This window comes from Macaca fascicularis, chromosome 9 (genome assembly GCF_037993035.2).
Source record: "Macaca fascicularis isolate 582-1 chromosome 9, T2T-MFA8v1.1".
NCBI lineage: Eukaryota > Metazoa > Chordata > Mammalia > Primates > Cercopithecidae > Macaca > Macaca fascicularis.
The window spans coordinates 79,490,842-79,516,650 of NC_088383.1; the positions used below are offsets into that span (position 1 = coordinate 79,490,842).

Genomic DNA, 25,809 nt, shown 5'->3' on the forward strand with positions numbered 1-25,809 from the left:
TTCTCTGCTAAAATGCTTTAAAAATGAGACAAGGAGGACATAGTGCCTGATACATCATAAATTACTTCCTGCCTCTCTCCCCACATCCAGCTTTTCAGTCGTTATATTCATGGGTACAACTAACAAGTAACTAACCCAGCTGCCTTAAGACTGTTTTCAGATATGCCTCTTGAAAGAGTTAATGGGGAATAAAATCTATAAACAACAGTCTGTCAGGAAGCAACCTGAGCATTTTATGTATAGTTGTCTTTTGGTATGCTTTCCTCAGTCAAGAAAAATGTTCAGTCAGGCTTAGAAAACTAGATTCACATTGATATGGGAAAGCACAAGAATTCACAATTTTATATTAGAATAGAAAGCAATTGAATGACTTGGGAAAAGTAAATTCATTTGAGCAATATTTTTCAAAACTTAGCATGCATTAGTATCACCTCAGTCATGTCTTAATGCACATTTTGGGATCCATCCCAGTGATTCTGATTCAGTAAATCTAGTATTGACACAAGGGATTTGGAGTCATCTTGACCTCTTACTAGTAACTTCAAGGATATAATAAGTGACAAAGTTTAAACAAATAAAATTATTTGTCAACTTTATCCATCCATGTTGTCTTACCACTATTTTCCACATTAGTCCAGATAAAGTCAGTAAGTGGAAATGACTGAAACTGCTCATATTGACCAACTCAAAACCTGGAGTCAGAGTGCCATTTCCTGTAGGCTGAGGCAAAGACTGTCTTGCAGAACCTTTAAACCATGCAGTACAAGTGTGCTGCATTATAACAACGCAAGGCATATGGAAATCAATTTTAAAAAGATAAATTAGTGGGTAATATTTTAGATTAGAAAACAATTTCAAGGTTCCTTTATCACAAGGTCTCTTGATACATTTGAAATATTATTTGATTTACACAAAACAAATTTTCACTCACCTTTTCAGAAAGACAAATATCATATAACACGAATTTATAAATGAGAGCTAGGAGGAAGAAACGTAGTAGCCTAAGTCCTAGATGGCTGAGGCACTCTGCTGCTGTAAGATCACTGTCCTTCATAGAATAAAAAAATCAACAGTGGACCTTTTAAAACGTGAATTTTACCCTAAAGAAATTAAATATAAGTTGCCTCCCATCTCACAATAAAACTGTAATACAAGTCATGAGAGACCTTCAAAAAAGACCCACCACCACTTTGATGTGTGTGTGTGTTTGCTTGGTTTTAAATTTTCAAATGTTTCTTTCCCATTAATATTGATGATAAAATGAAGCCCAATTGTTGATTGTCCAGGTACCCTACCTTTGGGACAAATCAGAATTTTGAAAGCATTGCTCCTGGGTCCTTTGCACTTGGCACCTCCCTATTTAGGGACAGTTGGGGAAAATTGGGAAGGTCATGGGAGGAGTTGGAAGCTCTTCCTTATTGCAAGACCAATTCATCTGCACCTTGAGACTTTTTGATGAATTAGGAGATTGTTATATTACCCAACATTATAAACTGTTAAGAGCTGTGCCAATATAAGATGCTACTATATCTATTCTGGAAAATTTTCACCTTTTCTCCTGAGACCAAATACTTGCCAGTCCCATAACCTCTTCTTTTGTGTGCTCTGACATACCCAGAACATCTGCATTTCTTTCATACAGCTTAATAACAACAATTCACATCAGGTATTGGTTTTCATGCATTCAGTTTCTTATTTTGAATGTTTAGTTTGAGAGATGATATCTGTCTTCCAGTGAGGAACAATCAAAAACAAATATATTTTTACTCTCATATACAATAGTTTTATTTTAGAAAATATTTTTGCAAAAAGATTTTACTATTTCTAAGCAGTCTATGGAGTCAGAGAGATCTGAGTTCAAATTAGGATTATGTGATTAGTCTTGAGTGTTAAATTTGGAAATGTTTTCTTTCCTTGTAAAAATGTAATTTGTATTAAAAATCTGTATAGTTTCATGGTTTTCTAAAACATTCAGGAGGGACTAGAAATAGAGACTTGACAAAAATGAGTTGATCAGTAAAATATATTATTTGCAAGTTAGCATATGTTTTAGGTTCTATACATCAATTTGGATAAATTATATTTTATTTTTCTTATAAGGAGAATAGAGAAAGTTGTTCTCTATTATTACAAGTTAAAAAAAATTCATGGTTTAAGAAGAAATCTTGCCAAAAGCAAAAAAGAAAAAGAATTTTATATGTCTTCCCAATTAGCTCCGAATTGAACATGTGTTCAGTTGACAAAGTATTGAGCATGTGTTCAACCCTGTACTATGGATCTCTTTTATACTTATGCAGTCTCAATTTAGAAGGTCTTTAGGTTTTTCCTTGGGGTTTCTTTCCTTGTGCTTCCTTGATTTTATGTCTGTACTTTGGGGCCTACATGCATCCACATCTTGGGAGCATCTGTTCTGTACATTTACAAACGAACTTGTATGTTAAGAAATATGTGACTTGTTAAACTTTTTGAACAGAGTTTTAATGTGAGAGCCCATAGTAGAACACAGAAATAATTCAGTTAGCTAATATTTTACAGATGGAGAATGGAATTAAAGTAGGGATTACTAAACAACATGTCAAAAAATACATATATATATATGTATTTTTTTTTCTTTCATTCTATCCATTATCTCTGGAAGTTCTCTGGCTCTGATCAGAGAAAGAAAGCTTTTAGTATAGTGGAAAGACTAACAGCCTGTAAATTTTGAGAATAATTCAACTGCACCAATTATTAGCCCTGTGTTTTGGGGTGAGGGCTCAACTTCTTTGAGATTAATGTGTCTTCATAGGGTTGTTATGAAGACAAAATGAGATAATTTATGTAAAATGTGATGTGTAAACTTCAAAACACTGTATAACTTTATGGTTTGCTGCAGCTGCTGGTTGTTATTGTAACCATGCTGAGTCAACCTCTCCATTTTTCAACTCCAAGCATAAGTAAACATTTCAGTTGTTTAAATCGGTGAGGAATAGACAGGAAGGGAGACATAGGAATGGGGGGTAGAAGGAGGAAATGGAAGATTATTGAATGCTGAAAAAGGTAGATTAGAAATGCAAGTTTTAGACAAAAACTGAAATAAATTGGAAATATGTGATAAAGATTCCAGACACAATCTTTCTATCAGATTGTCACCACCCTCACCCTTAACCTGGACATGGCAGAATAAAAATTAAGCAAAAATAATAATAATAATCCAGCATTTTTGTCTTGTTAAATACCCTTTTGGTTGAATTTAAAGATGAGAAGTCTCAAAATTCCTGGCTTGTTTGGTGTAGCTTAGGGCCTTGGTTGCACAGAGCTGTGGTTCCAAGGATTGCTTCTATTTATAGTGTTTCACTTTAGATGAACGTAAAATATTTAAGAAAGAAAGTGGTTTCCTTCAGGAAATCAAGGGCATACACTTGTAAGACTCCTTGGAAACTTTACATTTCTAAAAATCATTATCAATTTGAATGTTTCTAGAAATAGGTTTATTAGTAGATAAACCTATTTATTAACAAATATGTTAATTTGTGCTTGTTTACACAAATTAATTCTTCCTTTTCTATCTTTGCAAGGACAACTTCTAATGAGAAAGCTTGCAAATGACATTTTGGTTTACATAATAAATAAAATTTTGCGTTTGATTTTAGACTCACAAATTATAGCTTTATAACCCTTTATAAATTTGCTAACGACGTAAAGCTAAATTTCAATGTAGAAAATTAAGAACACTCTAAGAATAATACATTGCAAGGAAATTAGAAAATGGAAAACATAAAGATTAAAATTAGATTTAAAATGACAAAAATTTTTGAATAGCAAATAATTTATGCAAAATATGTTACAAAATCTGGGATGCTAAATAGTTGACACAAGTACTGTGTTTGACATTTAGTTTCATTTGAATTAGTAATAGAATTTGCTTCTTCCAACATTTACATCTTTTTTTCTTTCTGACTTTATATATTTTCCACAAAAATTTGCTCCACAGTTTTTGAGTTCATTCTTCTTGAAGCTGCTTTTAAATTTGCTGTGACAAACCTGCATAAAACTAGATTTTGTAGATATAATTTCTTTGGAAGAGATAAAAATTTAAAAGTTTGATGTTGTTTTCAGTTATTCTTTTCTTCATTGTTTTCATTGACCCCTGTTAGATTGATATGCCAATCTACTTTTGATGGCATGAATATAAAATGACAACATAAAAGCACTTCTAGTGCAACAGTAATTGAAACTTGCAGTTTTCCATTTAAAAAAAAAACACAAGAATGCATGATTACTATTGATAACGTAACAATATTTTCAAACAATAACCTATGTCAAGCAAACAGCACAAACAAGTTGATTATTTCAGCTTCTCAAAACTCAGGTTTTCTTAATTTGATTTGAGTTAACTTTATAATACAATCGTGTAATCAATATGTGATCTGGGCTGGTGTCAAATTACTCTGAGTTATTTCTTTGATAATTTGGAGGTGACTCCCATTATGGATAGCAATATAAACAATTTAGAACATACTAAGGATGTTTACAGTCTACTCGAGTGATAAAGTTCTGCACCGTGGCTCATATCAATATTGAACGAGCTGTACATGTTAAAAATTCTTCCTCAGGAGAGAAATGATGTAGTGCACAATGCAAAAAAAAATTCATATGTTTCCTTTGAAATGTTTCCAAAATACTGGTCTCATGGTTCTAAATAAAAAGTTGTCTTAAGAACCAGGCACATTTTGCACTGACTGATGGTTACTTTTAGGCAAATGGCTATGGGTTAATTAGGAGAAAAATTGCTACTGTACAATTATTATGCACTATACTCCCACCTTGGCCTGAAAATAATGAGATGTAACAAAAGTTTTTATTTGTCACTGGTAGCTGCACCTTTTAACTGTATCACAAAGTCTGTTGCTGTGGTTACAGCCTTTGTTTCCAGTGATGTTTTGTCCATGCTTCCCCCCAACCCTTAACAATGGTTACTCAAAAGAATGAAATAATGAATCATTCATTCGGAAATATGTTAAAATATCCCTCTTTATCATTACATTTCACTGCTTAGAAACTAGGCTGTAATTCAAGGCAACAGTTAAGTCTGAGAACTGTTAAAAAAATCTTTGATTTTTTTTTTTCATTTTTAAGAAAAACCTGTCTATGTAATTGAAGAACCTCTTACAAGTCTGAACAATTAAATCCTTTTTGGTTAATGTATTATTTCTGGAACAAGTAGATAAAATTCTACGCAGTAAGCATAATAAAAATCGTGCATGTTTCGCATAGCACAGAATTTTAGAGTCAAGGTTTCTGGGCACAAAAGCAGTAACAAAACAGTCCCTACAAAACTGAGTAACTCTGAATAACACAAGAAATAATTTTTGTTAATTTAAAATTTTAGAAACTGAAATGTGTAAAGTTTTTAAAGTAAAATGTAATTAAATTATGGTACTGTACATACCAGTTGTTTCTACAATTGAAACTTTACAATATGAAAAATACATTAGCTTTGTACAGTTTTTACAGGTAGGTAGGATGAGTTTTGAAAAAAAGATTCTTTTATTTTTCAGGGTCATACTCTGTTTAAGTCAAAAAATACTGCACAACTTAGCTAATTACAAAGTGTAGACTTAAAACAATTCATGTCTTCTTTATTTCATGAATCAATCTTGGATTTTTTGTTAATTTGAACAGGGGATTTTGTGTTTTGCTTTGTTTTTAGAGTCCACAATGAACACATCTTCCTCATTTTGTCCTTGAGGTTACAAAGTTTGGTAGCAACCCTGGGCTACCAGTGATCTCAGTTAAGCTAGCTGCTGTTTATGGTCACTGATTCGGCCAGCTGTTGTGATTGTGCTCAGGTCCAGCTCAGTCTCTAGGTGTGTTTCCATCGTATCTTCCTGTGCATTCGTTTCAAAGGACTTATGGGAGAGAAGTTCATGATGCACCCCACAGTAACTTATTGTGGGCTGGTCGTATGCCAGAAAGGTTGACACATTCATTGATAAAGGTATCTGGGGAAAAATGACATGAGAAAAGTCAGTTACATGACAGAGAAAAGATAGACAACTTTAGGGGAAAGATTTAGAGACTGAAGTGCTGACCTGACTAACCTCCATGGTTATATCTGTGGCCCTGTGGCCCAGGTGTCCCCACATTATCCCACTAATGCCCCCCATTCTCATATAGTGAGATCAGTGCGACAGTTTTAAATCCTGGGATGAAACTGCTTAATTCTTTACTAGAAGATTCAGAAAAATAGTAGCCTACACGGTTCTGAAAATGATAAAAGATTTATTGGAACAGCCAGAAAATTGCTTTCCCTAACTGGAAAACATTGTGTTTTTACTATTATTATTGTTATTATTAGTGTTAATTATCCTATTATTTGGTTAGGATACAATAGAACAAGAGTGATTCTCAAACTTTAGCATTCATGAAAATCACCACCCACTTCTTTAATTAGTCAACCCCTTGCCACCCAAGATTCTCATCCAGTAGGTCTGGGATAGGTCCTGGAATCCGCATTTCTTACAAGTTCCTTTATGATGCTGGACTATTAATCCACACACTACGTTTCGATAACCTTTGCAGAAGAGAATTATCTAGACAAGTCATTCTGGCTATTCTTACCCATAACTTCTTAATATTTATTTTACCATAAAATTCCTTAAAATATTAATGTCTGTAGTTTGGTCCATGTATCTAAAATTTAGATGAGTTTAGAGAATTCCCAGGAAAAATCTATGGTTCCTATGAGGGTCTAAAAAGCATCAAAGGATGATGCTAGTTTGAAGGAACCACCTGTATCTATGAGGAAGGGACTCCCTTGCCAATTAAAGAAAGCAAGTTCTAAAGGTGAGGGAAAAAGCAAGCATGACCAGGGTGAGAAGAAGCGAAACATACATGTTACAGACAAAGGAGAGCCTGAAATGTAATCAGATGTCAAAGTCTAGAGATATTTCCCATTTCTTTTTCAGTAAGATAAAACCTTGTCCTAAAAAGTAGCCAGATTTCAGGAACCTTCAGTCTTGATCTTGGTTTAATATCCTAATTACTAATTCACGCTGTTTAATTCTCTGGAGGATAAAAACTTCTGCCATTCTTGTTTGGTGAACAGATAGAATGCATATTTGTTTGAGCACATCAGACTAAATTCCTTTCTGATCTCAGCTGAGATTAGAGCCCAAAGCTAAGAAAAATAGAAGGCCTAGGTATTATTCTTTTATTAACTGCATCTTTACATTTTTCCCCCTCCTCTCCATGCATTAGAACCATCTTTGCCACTTCTGTTTCCATCCCTACAGTTCTACTTACATTTATTTCTGCTTCAGTGAAAATTCCTGGAGCAAATATTACCTTTTATCTCTTTAATAGAAGTAATCAAAAAATAAAAAATAAAACTAATCACTTCTTTTAAGATTATTTGCTTATAATATGAATATTTCAGCATGTCAAATATATGGAGCTTAGTTCTTAGAGAGAGAAATATAATCCAGTTCATTAAATGAAATTCCTGAGTAACTCTACCTTTTTGTGTGGATTTTAAAGATTTAAAACATGAAGTTATCTGATGCGGGAATGAAAGATATCATACACTTTTAAAAATGGTCAAGCCGACTGAAAAATCCTAAAGAAAATGCTTAAGAGTAAAATAGGATACTTCCATTTAAAATATATAAGAATCTTGTTGTCACAGATGAAATAGCCCAGACAACTAAAATACATTTTTATGTAAAAGTAAAGGTGCAGCATGAATAGATTTGAGTTATCAAAGAGAACAAAAATAGAACTGTTACTGGGTACATGAGTTTTACATTTTCCTCTGGGAAATCACTGCTCTGTAATGTGTTATGGGTCATATATCTATAGGATTTTATATACTTGTTCTTATTTGTCACGGAAACTTATGCCTCATATATGCAGAATCATTTCTGGCTTACCTGGAATTAACTCTACTGTGAATAATTTGTAATTTCTATGGTCATGATTTATGAAAAATAATAAACCATGATACATTTATTCTGTGTGTGTGTGTTTGTGTGTGCACACACAATTTCCTGCTTGATTTAACATATAGAGGCTACTGGTATACAGAGTGCAAGTCCTAATTTGAACCATTATCAATTAAATAGTTAGCTCCGATTATCTGTTTTAAAAATCCCATATATTATTTTCTTTAGTGAGTTTTTTACTGTTGGATATGTCTTATTTTGAAATACCTTATACTATGATTATACTCTTTCAATATAAATACATATTTTTTCACATTTTAATATTTCTGAAATTAGGATGGAACTTATAAGCAATGTGAATGTTTAACATATATCATTTCCCTGTAATTGACAGTGCATTTTAAAGTTGATTCTATCTTATTAACAATAAAATAACGTAGTAAGATGTATCAGTAAGTAGAATGTAACAGCTAGCCATATCTGAATACAGCATCACAGTAGATTTTTCCCAGGTTGACCTAAATGATTTTGAAAATCTAAGAGAGTTGCATTGGATGTATACCCATGTGTATATATAGGGGTACACACATATGGAGATATATATATATAATATATAAACATGTATGTATATACACATGTATAAACTTATAGCCAATTACGGTTTCAAAATCATTTAAATCAGGTATGGAAAATGCAGATTTTGGTGACACATCGGTTTTGGACCACTTTTACGTACTCATGACATCTATATAAGATTCATGTAAATATAGTGTACATACCTATGGATATATACATGATATGGTATATGTATGCACATGTGTGTACATTTACTCATAAATTTTTCAAATTGTGTTCAGGTAAGTCTATTGAATTATGAATATTTTGCACTGACAATTTTACTGGAATGACAAGATAATTTTTAAATATATAAAATATTTGGTTAAATTTAAGTCATTTCTTTCTCAATTTTTAATTTCTAAGTATTTTATACAGATGTGGTACAAGGAATATTTGTTCTTTTGTGGCTAATCAGATGGGTAAAAATTATTAAAGCTGTATGATATATGAGGCACCATGCTTGACAATATGAAGAACCTAAATATCAGTGGAAGGACCAAGTGATATAGGTATAGAATATGGTCAGTAATTTTCTTTTTAATTATATACTGTTCCCAGCAGTTACTATATAATTCACTAGATATTTACATTAAATACAATTGCTATCATGTATTTTAAAATATGTAGTATAAAAATAAATTTTACTTAAATTTAAAAGACCTAGTTCACTGTTTAATGAGATGACGCTAAAAGGCTATGCTATCTGGAAATACTTATTTCGTTAGAATATCCATGTAGCACAGAAATTGTGTGTAATTTTTAAGCAATATATAGTTTGTTTTTATAACATTGATTACACAAAATATAATGATTCCTAAATGTAATAAAAATAAATAGTCTTTATTATCTAAATTTGTATGGGAGGGATATTTTTGCTTCTAATTATTAATAATGAGAAAATTACTTCTTTGTCAAAGCAAGTCTTCCTCATGAAAAATATTACATATGTTGTTTGTAATATCTTTTCTTCTCTATATCAACATCATATGTTGATTACTTTCTCAGTGTAGGGTATTAGATTTTTACATGTTAATTCAAGTAGGAAGTCAGATGCTAAGTGTGCAACACATTTTCTCCTCGAGTAGCAGTGCACTACATGCTGCCTGACATCACGGTATTGCCTTAAGAGTATTCTTTGGTTCTTCCATGAAGAGATTATTTGTCCCTTTCAAATTATAGTCAGTTGTTTGAGAATATGGCAAATCACAATTTGTGATAGTACCATAATTTGAAAAAGGACTGTGACTAGGATGAAACCTATTTATGTTTCAAGTAAACTAAATCTACAATTATAAGAAACTAAAATCATGGTATTTTTCACACCAGGGTAAATACTTGATGCAGAGGTTTGGGCAACAACTGTGAATTCAGCAATCTTTTGTGGGGGGAGTTTCAGTTTTGTTGGGAGGGTATGTCCTTGCACCAAAAAATGACTGGTGGCTGGGTACTAATGGAGAGGCTACCAGCTGGCATTAAAAAAACAAATCTGTTTGATTCAAACATGTAGATCCCTTCCTGTCACTAACTCACAGTAAATTCCATTCTCTTCACATAACCATCAAGTGACTTTGGGTCCTTTTTTCTTTTCTGTTTTTCACATTAACCTTCTCTCTCTCTCTCTGTCTCTCTCTCTCTCTCTGTCTCTACCTCTATTTCTTTCTCCATTTTTACCCCATTTTTATTAACATGCTCCCTCCTGCGATTAGGGTGTTCAACAGTACAGTCCCCATTTATGCTTATCATCCCATTTTGACAATAAATGACTCAGTCAGCCTACCTGAGCAATGTATCCAAATACATTATTTCATAAAATAAACAGTTACCCTAGGTGTCTGAACTAGCTAGTTGGAATAGGCTCACGGAAGGGCAATAGGAGATTTAAATCTAATAAGGCATTGGCTTCCCCAGATCGTTTGTTAGAAGGCTCTATTTAACATGTCCATAAAATCTTCTTGTTATATCTTTCTGAGAATTAAGTTTCTTTCAGTGTATTTTAACCTGCTAAACTCCTATTTATCATTACTTCTGGTTTCTTTTAATCCTCTAAATCACTGTTTTCCAAGAAAGGTAATTATTCTTAAGGCTATGAATTGTGGAGATTCAGGGATATAAAATCTTACTGTCTAGAAAGCATTATCATGTATACTCTGAGCTAAGAAAATCACATTGTAATAATAAGCAGTAGTAGCTAATCCATTATTTAGGAAATTCCCTTAGGAAAAATTTCGATTGTGCTAAACTGGTAGTGTCTTGACATCAATGATATTTGCCCTAGCAGCAATTTCCCAGTGATGTGTGTCCAGTCTCATATCACTGTCTCATATCAACATCAATGCTATGTACCTTTCACATAAAAAGTATAAAGTTAGACGATTAAAAATAACTAATTACTAATGGTCTTTTCCCTATTCATATGTAATATTTGAGTTTGTGATTATAAAGGGTAAGAATAGCTTTTTAAAGTTTCTAATTTGTGATTAAGTAAAAATAATTTTTACCACATATTAACTATATCAGTAATATCTAGGTATATTTGTACAAGTATCTGTGTATATATATGAACATTCATATGAATTTCTCATAATTAGTTGGTTGAGGTCACTCAAGAATCTCTTCTGTTTGAAAAGATTATTTTAAGTAAAAAATACTCTGAAGAACAGAAAATGACAGTCTACTTTTGTGAAGGATTAACAAAAAGGCTATTTTTTTCCCTCTCTAGAATTCTCTCTCTGGTTTGCTTGGTAGGTGTTATTTCTGAATAGAGATTTTAGTACGTATAAATATTTCTACAGATTGTCTTGAGATAATGCTCATGCTTTCCTTTTATATCATAGAGGAAATCTTCCAATTTTTATAAGGCTGAATGTTATCTAGCAAGTTTTCTACCTCTCTAGGTTGTTGAAAAGATGATACTTTAGGGTTTTTGTAAATATCGTTTTTGATCATCTGCATATAGTGAAAGAAACAAACTTCTTAATGAAGGAATTCCATTTTTTAGATGTAGCTCTTATCACTATCAAGATGTTTTTCTCCATTTTATCTTGGAATTCAGAGACCTATTATCTTACTTTTGTTTTTCATCTACTAAAGGGGTTTTCAGCTGAGTTTATTTCTACCTACTAATGTATATAATAAGAAATAGGCATTTCAGTCTTTTTCTAGTTAATATTTCTCCAATTTGTCTTTAAATTTGTTTCAAACTGAGCTCATTATCTCTGAATACAAACGGGTTCTTCTTCCCTTGGTCCCTACTTTTTTCTAGGGAACACTCACTAGATTAAGTCAACTTAATCTACGTATTACCCATCTACTTTGACTCCCTGTCTCTTGTTCCAAATGTCCCACGATTTGCCAGTTACTTTCTTGACATCAATGACAGGCTCACACTTCTCTCATCTCTGTTTCCACTATCTCGGCTTAAAGTATCATTATCGTTTTCACCTTAGTGACTATTACTGTCTCCCTAATCAGTAGAATTGCCAATAAAACTGGATATTTACAAATTTATTCTGGAGGAAATTAGCTATATTTTTTATTTAAATTTAAGCAATATGTAGAAAATAGTAAATACTTTCTTCTTTTGTTTTCCTTTTTGGGAAATTAACATCCTTAAATATTTACTTCTATTCTTTAAATATATACATGCATATATTTATACATGTATGTTTGTGTGTATATCACACTGTCTCTAAATTCTCAATTTACTTAAAGAAATGTTTTAATTTCTAAAAAATACACTTGTGTATGACTTTATTCTTGTTCATTTTGATGCCTCTACTTTCTGTTTCATTTACATAAGCTGATTTTCATAACTAGCTTTGGGTTTTGCTAGGGTATACGCAATTTGATGTGTGTTTGGAGATAGGCTAGCAACATTTATTTTGTCCTATCAAGCTTGACCTTTATGCACAGGCTGGTAGTTTTACTTACAGTCAAAATAGAAAGCTGTCCCTTTGGTATTATTTGAATAATATTAAGAAACTCTTGATTGAAAATACCTTTTTTACTGGCTTGACTCCCAGCTTGACAATTTTGTTGCTAATCACTATTTTGGTTTCTAAGTGTTGAGGCAGTTGATAAAATATAAGTGCTATATGAGAGAAATAGTGTAAGCAATTATCACACTGCATCTTGGGTCCCTGGTAAAGTGTCAGGGACGGCCCAGATGTTACCTCAGGTTTTACTTTAGTTTCTTTAGGATTTCTGCAGCTGTGACTCTGCCTAGACACCTGAAGAAGCTGTGGGCTTTTGTTGCATCTGTCAGTTGATGCATGACCTGGACACATCTCTAATATCCTCTTCATTATTTTCACTATCATTCATTAAGCATTTACTATGTAGCACAGGTACTATAGTACATGCTGGACAGAGGTTGCCTATTGTAAGCCTTCTAAGACTACTAACAGTTGAGAAAAGGAAGACTTAGATAGTTTAAATAATTTGTATAAAATCACTCATCTAGTGAGTTGTCTGAGTAGTTGCCTGCCTTCTTAACCACTACATTTTGTTGCCTGTCTATCACTCTATCTAATTCTTACTGGCCTTAGAACCTACAGAGGTGAACACAATATAAGCATCTGATTCTCTGTAACACTAATTCTCAACATTTGGGTCTTATTTCCATTAGTGTGAACATTAAGATTTCCTAGGTTTATACTGTAGTTTTATGATGCTCCTTTGCACATTGGGTCTTCAGGAAAGAAACATAGTTTATGATGGATTTAAGATGTGGGTAAGGTAGTGACAGCTGAAAATCAGAGTTCTCTGCTTCTTACAACACTCATACTGACCAATACAAGGCATAGAGAAAAGAGTCCAATCTTGAAAACACTCAAGACTGGGACAGGAACCTTAAGTATACTCCTGGATACATATATGTGTAAAAATGTTCAGGGAGAGACCTTTGGGGTTTTTAAAGTTGGATCCCTGTGTTGACTTAGAAATTGGTAGATATTTTCCAATTAAAATATGTTAGCTTTTCTTTTAGCAAAATGTTCCAAAAGAAACGTGAATTAATCTGTAGTTTGATTATTTTGTTTCATATGAGACTATACTTGTCTTGTTTTTTTTCTTTATGTAAAACATTTCTAGACAGGTGCTGCAGAAGTAAAGAACTGGAAAATGGAGAACAAACATGATGAAGACACAATTTCTGCTCTCTGGCAAAATTATAGGCTTGTGAAAGAGATAGACAAATAGCGCAAGAGAGTAAAGGAAGGCAATGGATGGGGGCCTAGGAGACAAGATACAGTGTATGTGTTTCTGTCTACACACACACACATAAACACACACTATATATAAAAATATATATACACACACACACACATATATATATACATACACGCTCTGATTGGCTGATTTGACTAACTATATCATTCATCCTTTGTGTGTGCCAAATGAGGTAGCCATCTTTTTTCTTTGAAAATAATGTTGTTTTTGAGATTTATTGGCAAGAGTCCATATTGCTGAGAAGTGATTTAATATTTACTTTATGGACTCTCCCACAGAGATAATATACTTTACTTTGAAACTGATTTATTTGTTCAAAGAGCAATCTATCTCCTGGAACTGTTTAGCATTCCAATGGTTAATTGGTGTGAGTACAACAGGCTGTTGGATCATTAATTTTAATTATCTTGATTCTACTAATAAATTATTTTTTAAGAAAGCACTTTCAAGAAGCACATAATTAAGAGCCTGAATTTATGTTGTCTATCTTTAAATTTAAAAACATAACATTTGAAAATATCTTTACAATTCTTAAATGTAATCCAGGCCCTGGTACTTAATTTTTATATTTTCTTAAGAGCTAAATTGCCAACTAAAGTAACAATTACTATTCTGATGTCACAAGTACAGTCCTCCCTCAGTATCCATGGGGGACTGGCTCTAGGACCCCTGATAGCAAAACCTATGGGGGGTCCTTTAGGTTTATATAAGTTCCTTATATAAAATGGTGTGTAGTACTTACATGTAACCTACACACATCCTCCCATATATTTAAAATCACCTGTAGATTACTCATAATACCTAATACAATGTATATGCTATCTAAGTAGTCATTATACTGTATTGTTCTATTTGTATTATTTTTAATTGTATTGTTATTTTTTATTGTTTGTTTTTCTTTATTTTCAATTTGCAGTTACTTGAGTTTATGGATGTAGAACCTATGGATATGGAGGGCTGATAGTATAGGATAATAAGGCAGAAACTCAATATAAATTTGCAAATTTTCAAGTGTCTGTAATGAGAATAATAAGAGACAAAAATATTGTTTGCAGGAGAAGAATAATTTTTTAGTGGTATTTGTGCAAAAACTTCATTATAGTGAAATCCTGCAGAGTTAAAATATAAACTTAAAAAAAAATAAGAGTTCTATTTGAAAGGTCACAGTTCTCCTTGCATCAAAATGCATTTGGAGTAAGGAAAAAAAAAACCATTCTGAATTTTGGTAGCTTTATAGGTGTCTTGCAAATTTGTCTTTCAGTAATGCCCTAGTCCATCTAAGTAACAGGTAGAGTGTTACATAATGCAGGCACCTATTATCTTTATGATGTGGCTACTTTTGAATGTATTTTGTGTTTTATAAAGCATTTTGTTTCAGTTTTGCAAGAAAAAAATAAATATGGATTGGCTATATGCATTGTTTTTTATACATTCAAATGCTAGTGTCTACAAAACCAAAGAGAAATATTCATTCATTAATTTTTTCACTCATTTCTTCAATGAAGGTTTGCTGAATGCCTTCTCTGGGCCATTGCCAAGTTCTTGTCCTTCAGGGTTCTGGATGGAACATACGTCATTCCAATACATGCCTAGCAAGTGGAAGAGAGAGGATTCCATGTAGGAAAATCATTTCTTATCTTCCCATTTGGTGTCTCTCAATTTTTCACTCATTCACTCACTCACTTACTCTCTCACTCTTGTTCTTGCTTTCTTTCTCTTTAAATTATCATGGTATTTCCACATGATATTGTTGTATGTCTGTTCTTAGATTATGTCTTTATTTGCACAGATATTTTATCTCATATTAGACCATCACCTTTTTGAGCATAAGAATCTATGACTAATCATATTTCTCCATGCCTTACATTGTCTCACATGATTCCTTAAACTTATTAAGCACTGTATGTGTATTTATTGAATGAATGAATGAATACTTAAATGAATGAAATAAAAGAGTAAGGGTTAGTTAATATAGTCTGAGAAGAAATCACAAACCTCCATCCCCCAGTGGCTGGGCTTTATAGGAACTATATGACTGAGATAATCTATTAAAATAGAATTATGTTGGGATCTAGGCCATTATGACATTAGCTTAGAGACAGAGGGCTAAAATGAGTGAGCAGAAATCCACACTAATGATGAGGCACATAGAACTGCGTTATGATGTTTGAGATCCACTTTATTTTTTATTTGATTTTAATTATTTAAAAATCCTTTATAATTTTTATTTAAAACTTTATTTTATCTTACAATTATTTTAATATATTTATGTTATAGAAGGTATGAATTTTATATCTAAATATATAAAACTTTTAAAAAGAATATTAAAAATAAGACAATCATCCCTTAATTTGGTGATTTTCCCCCTATAAATTGCAAAATGTTATGTCTGCACTTTGTCGTCTAATAACTTCCACAATATCTGTGTTTTCCAAACTCTTTAGTGCTTCCTAGAAGCACTGATCATGTTCTCTAGGAGTGTGATGCACCTGCCAAATTAGCTTTTCCAGTAATGGACTCTGCCCTGGACCCTTCTTTGTTAGCCTCTGTTTTATTTTTGTAGTGCCAATGAAAAGTGATGTTTCTCTTTTACTGAGGCAAAGCAAAATGCCCCAAAGTGTGTTCATTTACATGCAAATCTTTCTGCACAGCCCAGTGCCTGCTAAATTGGTACTATTGCCAGGTAAAGTGATGAGACCTAAATTGAGACTATGGCCCTCACTGATCTTGGTGCTGTGTTTCCAAATCTGTTTCTTCATAGTGCTGTGCAATGAGGTGCAGTTGCTAATCAGTTTGAAAACATCTCATTCTTCTTTTCCTTTTTTTATCCTCTTGGAAACTGTAGTCACAATAGTCCACTGGAGGGTCTTATAATAACACTACATCAGTTAATGTTTTTGGTCTAGGTTTATATAAGTATGGCAGAATGAAAATTACATTATATTAAAAATTATAAAGCAAACAAACATATAACAGATACTAGTGTTTGGAATTGTTTTAGAAGCAACTGGTGGAAAGAACTGTTCTTATCTATGGCTGATAGGGTATTTTGGCCTCATAGGGAGGCTCTATATGTGATTTCCCTGAACATTGGCATTTATGTTTGTGTGTGTGTTTCATGACTTCTAATAGTCCACTTGCTTTCCAACTGGCATTTTCTTCCTTACTGTATTAATGTAGTCTTCACAATAGACTATGCTTTTGACATGCCTAATCTAAAAATAGGTTGTCCTGCTTTGGCGGACTTGGATATTGCAGAGGAGCATTTCAGGATTTGCCGAACCCAAGCAGCTGACATCCAAACTGACTTTCAAATGATGTGATTACTTACTGATAAGCATTGAATTTCTCTTCAACTTCATTACTAAATTAATTGAGACTTTGGTTGAGATTATCTCCCAACTAAATGAAGTGATATTCTGTATGCCTCTGCCAGGTTGCATAAAAATCTTGCACCTGTTTTAGTTCAAGTAACATTTTTTAAAGAAAATCCTTCAGCTGAGTTTCATTTTATAGGGATGAGGTCTTGCTATGAATTTCTTCAAAGTTTATATTTGTATCCACATAAGTATGAAAAAATGTATGCTATTTCTTCCACCCATTCATCCATTTATCCATCCATCTATCCACTCATTCACTTATCCGTATCATATCCATCCATCATTATTGAATATTCTAGAGATCTTGGGTGAATGAAACTAATTCCCTGATTTTACAAGCAAGCCATTTTAAACACCATGTTCCTAGGGTGGAATTATGTGTGGGACATGATGGGAATGGAGGGAAAGATCTTCTGCTGTTACTGTGAGGCTTTATATAGATAAGCCATATTTAAGCTGGCCAGGTTGGTCTTATTTATATATTGCTGTTATTTCATTGATACTAACATCATCTATCTCTCTAGATTGTAAATTCAATAGAGAATAAAGACTTCTCAGGGCTTGTGCAGGCTTGCATATTAGTAAATGTTTGAAAATTCTTGAGAATGGAAAGACCAGCAGGGAACTGAACTGATTATAACAAAGTTTATGTATTTACATTTGTAATGAAAATATCATAATAAGGGATGAGCTAATACATAAAGGTAAACTAATTCATTATTTCAAATGTTTATATGACACAAACATAAACTTTAAAAAGTAAGTCTGACAATATAGCTCTTATTATTATGCAATAAAATACTTCTTGTTGATATTTTAATAAAGATCAACTTCTAAATTTTATTTGCACATATAGATTATATGAGGGTGACAAACGTTGGACTGATTGAAGGTGATGTTAGAGGGTGATGTGGTGAGTAGCTCTTCTCAGTGTCTTACCTATGTTATTTAATTTTAGTCCTTCTCATTTTTTTCACATCTAGCATTTACAAATTAGTGTTCATTTTGTTTTACCTTATTGCATAGGATGCAGTATTTCTTTTGTTTCTTACAATAATAAACAAGAAAACTGGTCGTATTTTTGATTAGTATTATATGATCAACCACATATATATGCAGATAATTTTCTTTCAACTATGGCTTTGATCAAAACAAGTTAAAAAATAAACTACACAAAAAATGTGAGGTGTTATTCTTGATAGTGTATCTTGTCTCACTAACCATGTAATCATTTGGTTTTAACTCACAGTTCGAAGTAGGTATCAAATGCAATTAAAAATTAAAAATAATACAGACCATATTTGGACAGTAAATCTGAAGCTCAAGGTTAAAATCTTCAGTATCATTAGGATACCCTACTTAGAGAATATGTTTTAACTCCTTTGACATGTCTTGATATATGTAACCTACAAGGCACAAGTATAACATAATATGAAGGAGTTTTATGTAATTATTTAAACTGGTTTTCTTATTACTAGATCCTATCATTTATGCTGCTAATGTATAACCTGAATGATATAAAATCAGCGATGAAGGAAAGGATGAACCTTCATTTATAAACATAGTTTAGGCAGATTTTTTTATGTGATGCAGGCTTCTCTATGAAAAAGCTTAATCTTATGCTTTTATGAATAATAGCAACAATTTATTATTTCTCATTCTATTTACTCTGTTATTTAAGTATCTATTATAAAAGTTATGAAAGTATCTGTTATCCAAGTAGTAATATTGGAAAGGAAGGACTGATCATGAATCTTGTAAAAATATATGGTTAAGGATCTAATGTAGGATCAGGAAATTTTCTAGTTTAAAGGGTGAAAATGATTTTTTCTCATGACTAAGGATGTTCTCCTGTGAATGAAATTTAGAGTAGAATTATAAACAATATTTAAATTAATATATATTTTAATATTTGGTTCTCCACTTCAGATTTAGCTTTAAAATATATTCATGGTGTTGTGATAGTCAATTCGATAATATAAAAATTTTTAACTTGGTAATGGTTAGCGACTATTTCCCAGTAGGAGCATCTTTGGTATTTTCTTCCTATTATTTTTCCTTCTCTGTGTTTGTGGAATTCTCACTCCAGGTGTAGATTTTTGTCAACCATTTGAGGATAACTCAAGGAACAATACATATGAGGGTAGATTGTTAATTCTCTGAGCTTCCATTATCATTCTGAATATATGAATACCAAGTTAAAAGTGGTAAGTGAATTTGAGATTAGTTATAAATATAGGTGTTTTAATATATCATATTTTGTGCTTGTTTAGAAGGAAACACTGGAGCTCCTGATCCTACCTTCTCCCTGAAAAGTGTTGTCAAAGCAAGGCACCTCTTCTTTGAACTGGCATTGACCTTGGAAACCATTATATTTCCAGCTGAATTGACTGTGTCTCTCTCCCTTCCTAATAGAGAACTGATTAGATTTTTCTTCCCTTTATTTTTATTCTCTTCATATGGCTTTTAATTTTGCTTTGATTACTTACATTTTAATAAAATATTTGTTGCTTTTGTAAGTAAATCAAACTCTTAAAAAGTATGTAATGGGAACCGTCCCGATGTCTATGGGGAGAACCAATGCATTTTGAATGCCTTTGCTGTTTATTTTAGTGATTTCTTAATTATTTATTAAGGGATGTGAAACTGAGACATATATGTATCATTGATAGAGTAGAGGGAAAGCCACGTGGTTGCTTAATAAATGCACAGGTTCTTATTGTGCAGCTGCTATCACTGTCTAGTACCTGAATAATTCTTAGCTTCGTCTCAAGGAAAATTAAAATATACAAATTAAGAACACACAAATTCTAAAAAATAAAAACAATTCACATATTACTCAAATGTAGTTAAAATTAGGACATTGTTGAAATGTGTTGAGGTAGACAATGAAACATAACACAGTGGGTCAGGTTATTCTGCTTTAGTGGGGTGGCCAGGAAAGTAGGACTATACTTTTTTTGCACTGAGACAAATTTCCTAGATGGTAGCCCCAAGAAAGAACATTGAATAACTTACTGGAACTGTTTCCTAGTCGTTATATTGATTGTTTGGTCTTCATAGTGTACTCAATGAAAAGGCAGCTATTTGGCTTATATTTGTGTTATGGTGCTAAGCCTGCACTTTAGACACTTTCTTTTTACTTGAGGACATTAGCAATGTGGTTTCGAAGAAAGGAAGTTTTTTTTTTTTCTCTCAAATTAGGTACACCTATGGATATTTAAAGGGATTCAAAGTTTAAAAGGCTGAGTAATGAAGGTCTTTATAGCAGGATGCTTAGTGGTCCCCTGATCACACTTGCCCCTCCTGACCCTTAGGTGAACACCTGCTTTATTGTGAGAACACACAGGTGGCTTCTGGTAGAACTCATGACTATAGCAGAAATGCCTGTCTGGTTCAGCAATCCAGTTAATGCCTCATGAGCACTTAATTTCATTGATGTCGTGCTTCTAGTCAACAAAATCTGGTTAATTGCTTGAGTCATAATATTGTGGTCCATCCCCTGGACTACCCAGTTTAGAGCATGCCTCCAACCAGGTTCATGACTGGTATCTAATCCTTAGGATCTCTTTTAACACTCATATTCAGAAATCCTCTTCTCTGTGCTGATGTAGAAGTACTTTATTTTATCTTTAGAAAAAAGGATGTATATTTGGGAGAAAGGGCCCTTCTTGGAAATAACATATTCCTATCTAATTCCTGCAGGGTTTCCTTTTTTCTCCTGCGGTCCAGTTGAGTTATTCAAAGATCTTAGTGCTTTCCTAAGAGGCTTGTGAAGTAATTGAGAATTTGGTAGGAAAGAAAGTGATTCTCAACTTCTTACTGTAGTAAATGCATTTCTGGAGACTATAGCCTTAAGTATAGCCCTTTTCAAAATCTGCGTGGGGGTTTAGGGGTTTAAACTTATGCCAGGAGTGATATTGATTAAGCATTTTCTGCCTTGTCCATTAGCTCTTCCTTCTGCTCAGTGCTAGTGAAATCAGGATTTGTGCCATGAAAATCACCAAGGCAATAAATCTAGCACTTATAACTTAAATGCATTATTGAGATGAAAGCGCAGATGGACTACAAGGGAGCAAGCAGTGGTTAAAACCAACTAATATATTTGATAATTTATAAATGTAACAGGGGAAATGAACAGCAAATGAAGGAGTAGCAGATCCAATTTTTAACTAAAATGTAATATAAAAATTCTCTTTTTTTAATTTTAAAAAATACTCTCTATAGCATTGAAAGAAAATTGTTTGGTTCTTGAGAATGCTGACTGCAATCTGCAATCAACTTTGGGTGCAGCTTAAACTTCTAACAAAGATAGCCTAGGTACTCCTATTTTGTGAACATTAGCTAAGTTTCAGGAACTGTTATGTGTTGGTAATTCAAAGATAAAGCATGAATACTGTTTTCAAGGAGCTCTAAGTCTTTAATAGGGATCCATGCATATAAACATAACTAGTGAGTAAACTAGTGAATGAACAGGGTTATATACTGGCCCCAGAGGAGGGCATGATCACCTCTGCTGGGCTAGGATCAGGAAAGACCTCAGAGGGGAGATTCTTGAGCTTAGCCTTGAAGGAAGACAAGGAATTAATTCAGAGAAAAGTAGGAAGACTGTTCTAGGCAGAAGCACAGAGGCATGAGAGAGCATAGCTGGTCCAGGAGACTAGAACTACTCAAAATGTCAGGAGCAAAGAATGCATATGGAGCACAGTGACAGGTATACATATGAGAATACAGGCATAGCAGAATGGTAGATGAAAGATGAGAGCCTGAAGTCAGATGCTAGCAATGGGGATGGAAAGAATAGGTCAATTTACATCATTTATTAGATTGGTGACCTTGGACAAGTTAATTAACCTCTCTGAGCCACAATATTGGCGCTGTTAAATGGATATAATAATCTGCATCTTACAGTTTTGTTGTTAGTACTAGAGAAAATATATTTGTGTTTCCTGAAATAGTAAGTTCTCAATAAGTGAAAGAGATTGTTATATTACTACTGATTGATTGAAACACTCCTCATGTCCTCTCTTCTTTTTCTACATATTTCACTGCTTGTCACTCTCATATCACTGTTCAATATATAGCTGAAATGAGCTTAGAGAATTAAGCATTTTAAATGTCCTGCCAACAGTCATTTCTCCAATAATTATTACTGTTGCCACATTAATCTATATTTGAGATGCAGTCAAATTGAAGTACTCAAAAATTTATAAGCTCTGTCTGTCAGAACTGAAGGAAGAAGAGAGAAACATTTAGACATTATTAAAAATTGTTGGCTCGTTAGTGGAAAGCATCATAGTTTAAGTGCCAAATATCCAACTAGGGTAAATATAAGGGACTGAGGATTCTGATATAGGATGCTGATTTATTGTTTAGCTTTAGGTGAGTTACTCCACTTTTTCTATGCACATCTATAATATGACAAAGATGATGCCTATTGAATAAATACCAATAAGCAAACTTAAGCATAGGAATGATAAATAATAAAACATAAATTTTCTCTCTGCGGAGAAAAAAAAATCTCATGTCAGTGGATGTATTGTGATGCTGGGACTTAACACTCTAAGCGGGAATTATATGCAGAGTTCAGTTCTTTCATTAACATCAGTTTACTTAAATGTGTCCCTGACTTCCATAATTTTGTTCCATACTTCGGTAGTTTTGTTTTACATTGTAAACAGCAGATTATCTGTGAAAGGTAGAAATTAACCTGCTGATGCTTCTCTTTCCACCCCCATAAGATGCTGTAAAATAAATGGAAAAATACCATTTCAAAACCTAATCCAGCAGAAAATGGCCCTAACCTGCAAAACAATCCACAAGTTCATGTAAAAGGAATAATTTTCTTTCTTGAGAAAAGGGAACTTTTTAAAAGAAGTACAAGCATTTGGGGCTGTCACACCTTCTGGTTCTTCTTGCCATGCCCACTCTGCCTCTCTGGATCTCAGCAAGAGGCAGGTTAAATTCTGTGTACTGTAGGAAGAAGGCTTTGGAGAAAACGGAACAAAACCAAAACCTTATACAACCACCCTCCTCTGAACTACAGCAATTTTTTATTTTAGTCCTCTCTTGACACTTCTTACATGCTGCTGTGTGTTAGTGACTATCTTTTTTTTTTTTTTTTTGAGATAGAGTCTCGCTGTGCCACCCAGGCTGGAGTGCCGTAGTACGATCTCAGCTCACTGCAACCTCTTCCTTCTGGGTTCAAGTGATTCTCCTGCTTCAGCCTCCCGAGTAGCTGGGACTACAGGCGCCCGCCACCACGCCTGGCTAATTTTTGTATTTTTAGTAGAGATAGGGTTTCACTATACTGGCCAGGCTGGTCTTGAACTCCTGCCTTGTGATCCGCCCACCTCGGCCTCCCATGATGCTGGGATTACAGGCATGAGCCACTGCGCTGGGCCGTGACTATCTTGTTGTTATGTTTTATCTTCCTAATTATAACACGGATGCTTAATTATAGCAGTTTGCCTTTTCTGTTGTTTCCTCTGATCCTCGGGAGATATTTGTGAATTTATTGGCTTCACTGGAGTTTTCCAAACCTAGATATAAATGTTTTACCTAGATTGCTCATCTCTTAGATCTTCCATCTAGGCACTGCCCTATCCCTGTGCTCCTTCTCCAACTGTGGCAGAGAATCGGCAGCAAGCCAAGCCATGACTTACACGGCCTTGAAATGTGTATTTATGATGGTTTCCTAAATTCCTAGGACTCTTCCCCTTATTCTGTAACACAGAGTTTCTTGTGTACAGCATGTGCTCATAAGTTAACCTTGTATACATCCCCACACAAAAAATACGGCCAGCAGAACATCAGAGAAACCAAAAGGGGAATGCAAATCTGGTCTCTGAAACTTATAAATATGGATTATTCCTGGTCCTCCCAGATATTATGAATTATTGGTGGCTTGAAATTCATAGTGTACATTCTGGTTGAAGTGGATTAAGAGTGTCTTAGAAATTGCATCAAAATTTCAGAAAACTCTTAATGGTAGCCAAATTATGCCAGAGTTCTAAGTCCCATAATCAAATGAGGTGGTCTACTGCATTGCATTGGCATCTTCTGCCTCCCTCTGCTTTTGCATTGTCAAAATTACATGTGTCCTGCTAGCCTTGCTCTGAATTTTGAGAATTGTGATGTTAAGAAGACATCAGAGGGCCGGGCGCGGTGGCTCACACATATAATCCCAGCACTTTGGGAGGCCGAGGTGGGCAGATCACAAGGTCAAGAGATCGAGACCATCCTGGCTAAAATGGTGAAACCCCATCTCTACTAAAAATGCAAAGAATTAGCTGGGCGTGGTGGTGGGTGCCAGCAGTCCCAGCTACTTGGGAGGCTGAGGCAGGAAAATCACTTGAACCCAGGAGGCGGAGGCTGCAGTGAGCTGAGATCGCACCGCTACACCCCAGCCTGGGTGACAGAGCAAGACTCTATCTCAAAAAAAAAAAAAAAATAAAAATAAATAAAATAGGTATCAGAAAAAAATTTACAAATCATAATAATTGCCATGACTTTGTTTTCCTAAATAATTTAAGGGGAGTAACATTTTGTTGGTCTCTCTCTCAAATACTTTTCTTTCTGATCATCTTCTTTCTCACCTCCTTGCAGAACAAATATTCACAAACACAAACTTCGGAGAATTGTGCTTTCGGGCTTTTGACGCTATACCTTGGCCAGTTAATAGGCACTATAGTGGTAGAATCTTGGAAGTACACGTATGTCTTTCCAAAACCTGAACTGGGGGAAGGTCACTCTTCATTCCCATTTGAGGATGTTTACTGAGATCAAGCAAAGAACCTAAAAGTGGTGTTCTTTTAATTGGAAACTTTCAGAATACCTTTGTTAGAGGTTATTACTCGTGAGGGAGAGCTGTTAAGCTGACTGAAGTTTGGATAACTGGGATTGACTTGGTCCAAGTATGACCCTGGTCTGTGGTCTAGTATGTATCCTACTAGCTCAGAATTATCCAAAGTAACAGATAGTTATACATAAAATGGAACTTTCTAAGTTCTTGGTGAGATTTTTCTCTCTCTCTCCCCCTTCCTTCCTCCTCTATTAATCTAGAAATCTAGATAAAAAGATTTCCATGTTTTCTTTATTAATTTTATCTCCTTAGTAATTTTCTCTTTTCTTTATTAATTAATTCATCCATTTAATAAATGATCATTGAGTATGTATAATATGCCAGTTACTGTCTTAGTGAGATGAGTGAATAAATAGAAACAGATATTATCAAAGGGGATAGACATTAGACAATAGTTATACAAATACATGATTATAAATTTTCATGTTGGTTACAGAGGAAAAATATAGGGAACTAGTCTTTCAGGGACTTGCATCATAGAAGATTTTCCAAAGAAAGTTTCACAAGAGTTGAGATGAATGAATAGAGTAGAAAGTGGGAGAAAGTGTGCTTCAAGCCAAGGTAACGCTGTGGGAGGATGAGAGGCAGGCAGGGGACAGAGAGTCCAGAATGGTTGGACTGGAGACTACAGGGATAGGGCAGGATGGGGGAGTGGGGCAAAGGGACTGGGTCAGGTGGGACTCAAAAAGCCATCAGGGCCACTAGTTCCTTGTAGGCCATTTTATAAATTTTTAGGGATTTTGAAGGATTTAGACTTTATCATAAAGCCAGTGGAAGCCAATGAAGGATTTTA

At 33.8% G+C, this 25,809-nt stretch overlaps 2 protein-coding genes across 4 annotated transcripts in view; one reads left to right on the forward strand and one right to left on the reverse strand.

Moving 5' to 3' along the window:
* CTNNA3 (catenin alpha 3) overlaps positions 1-25,809 on the forward strand; it is a 1,764,647-nt gene that overhangs the window by 595,988 nt on the left and 1,142,850 nt on the right. The window lies entirely within an intron of this gene.
* LRRTM3 (leucine rich repeat transmembrane neuronal 3) overlaps positions 1,761-25,809 on the reverse strand; it is a 173,548-nt gene continuing 149,499 nt past the window's right edge. The window contains exon 3 of the mRNA XM_015455904.3: positions 1,761-5,984. Within this exon, the coding sequence (XP_015311390.1) occupies positions 5,775-5,984 (210 nt within the window). The 3' untranslated portion in view covers positions 1,761-5,774. The remainder of the gene's footprint in view (positions 5,985-25,809) is intronic.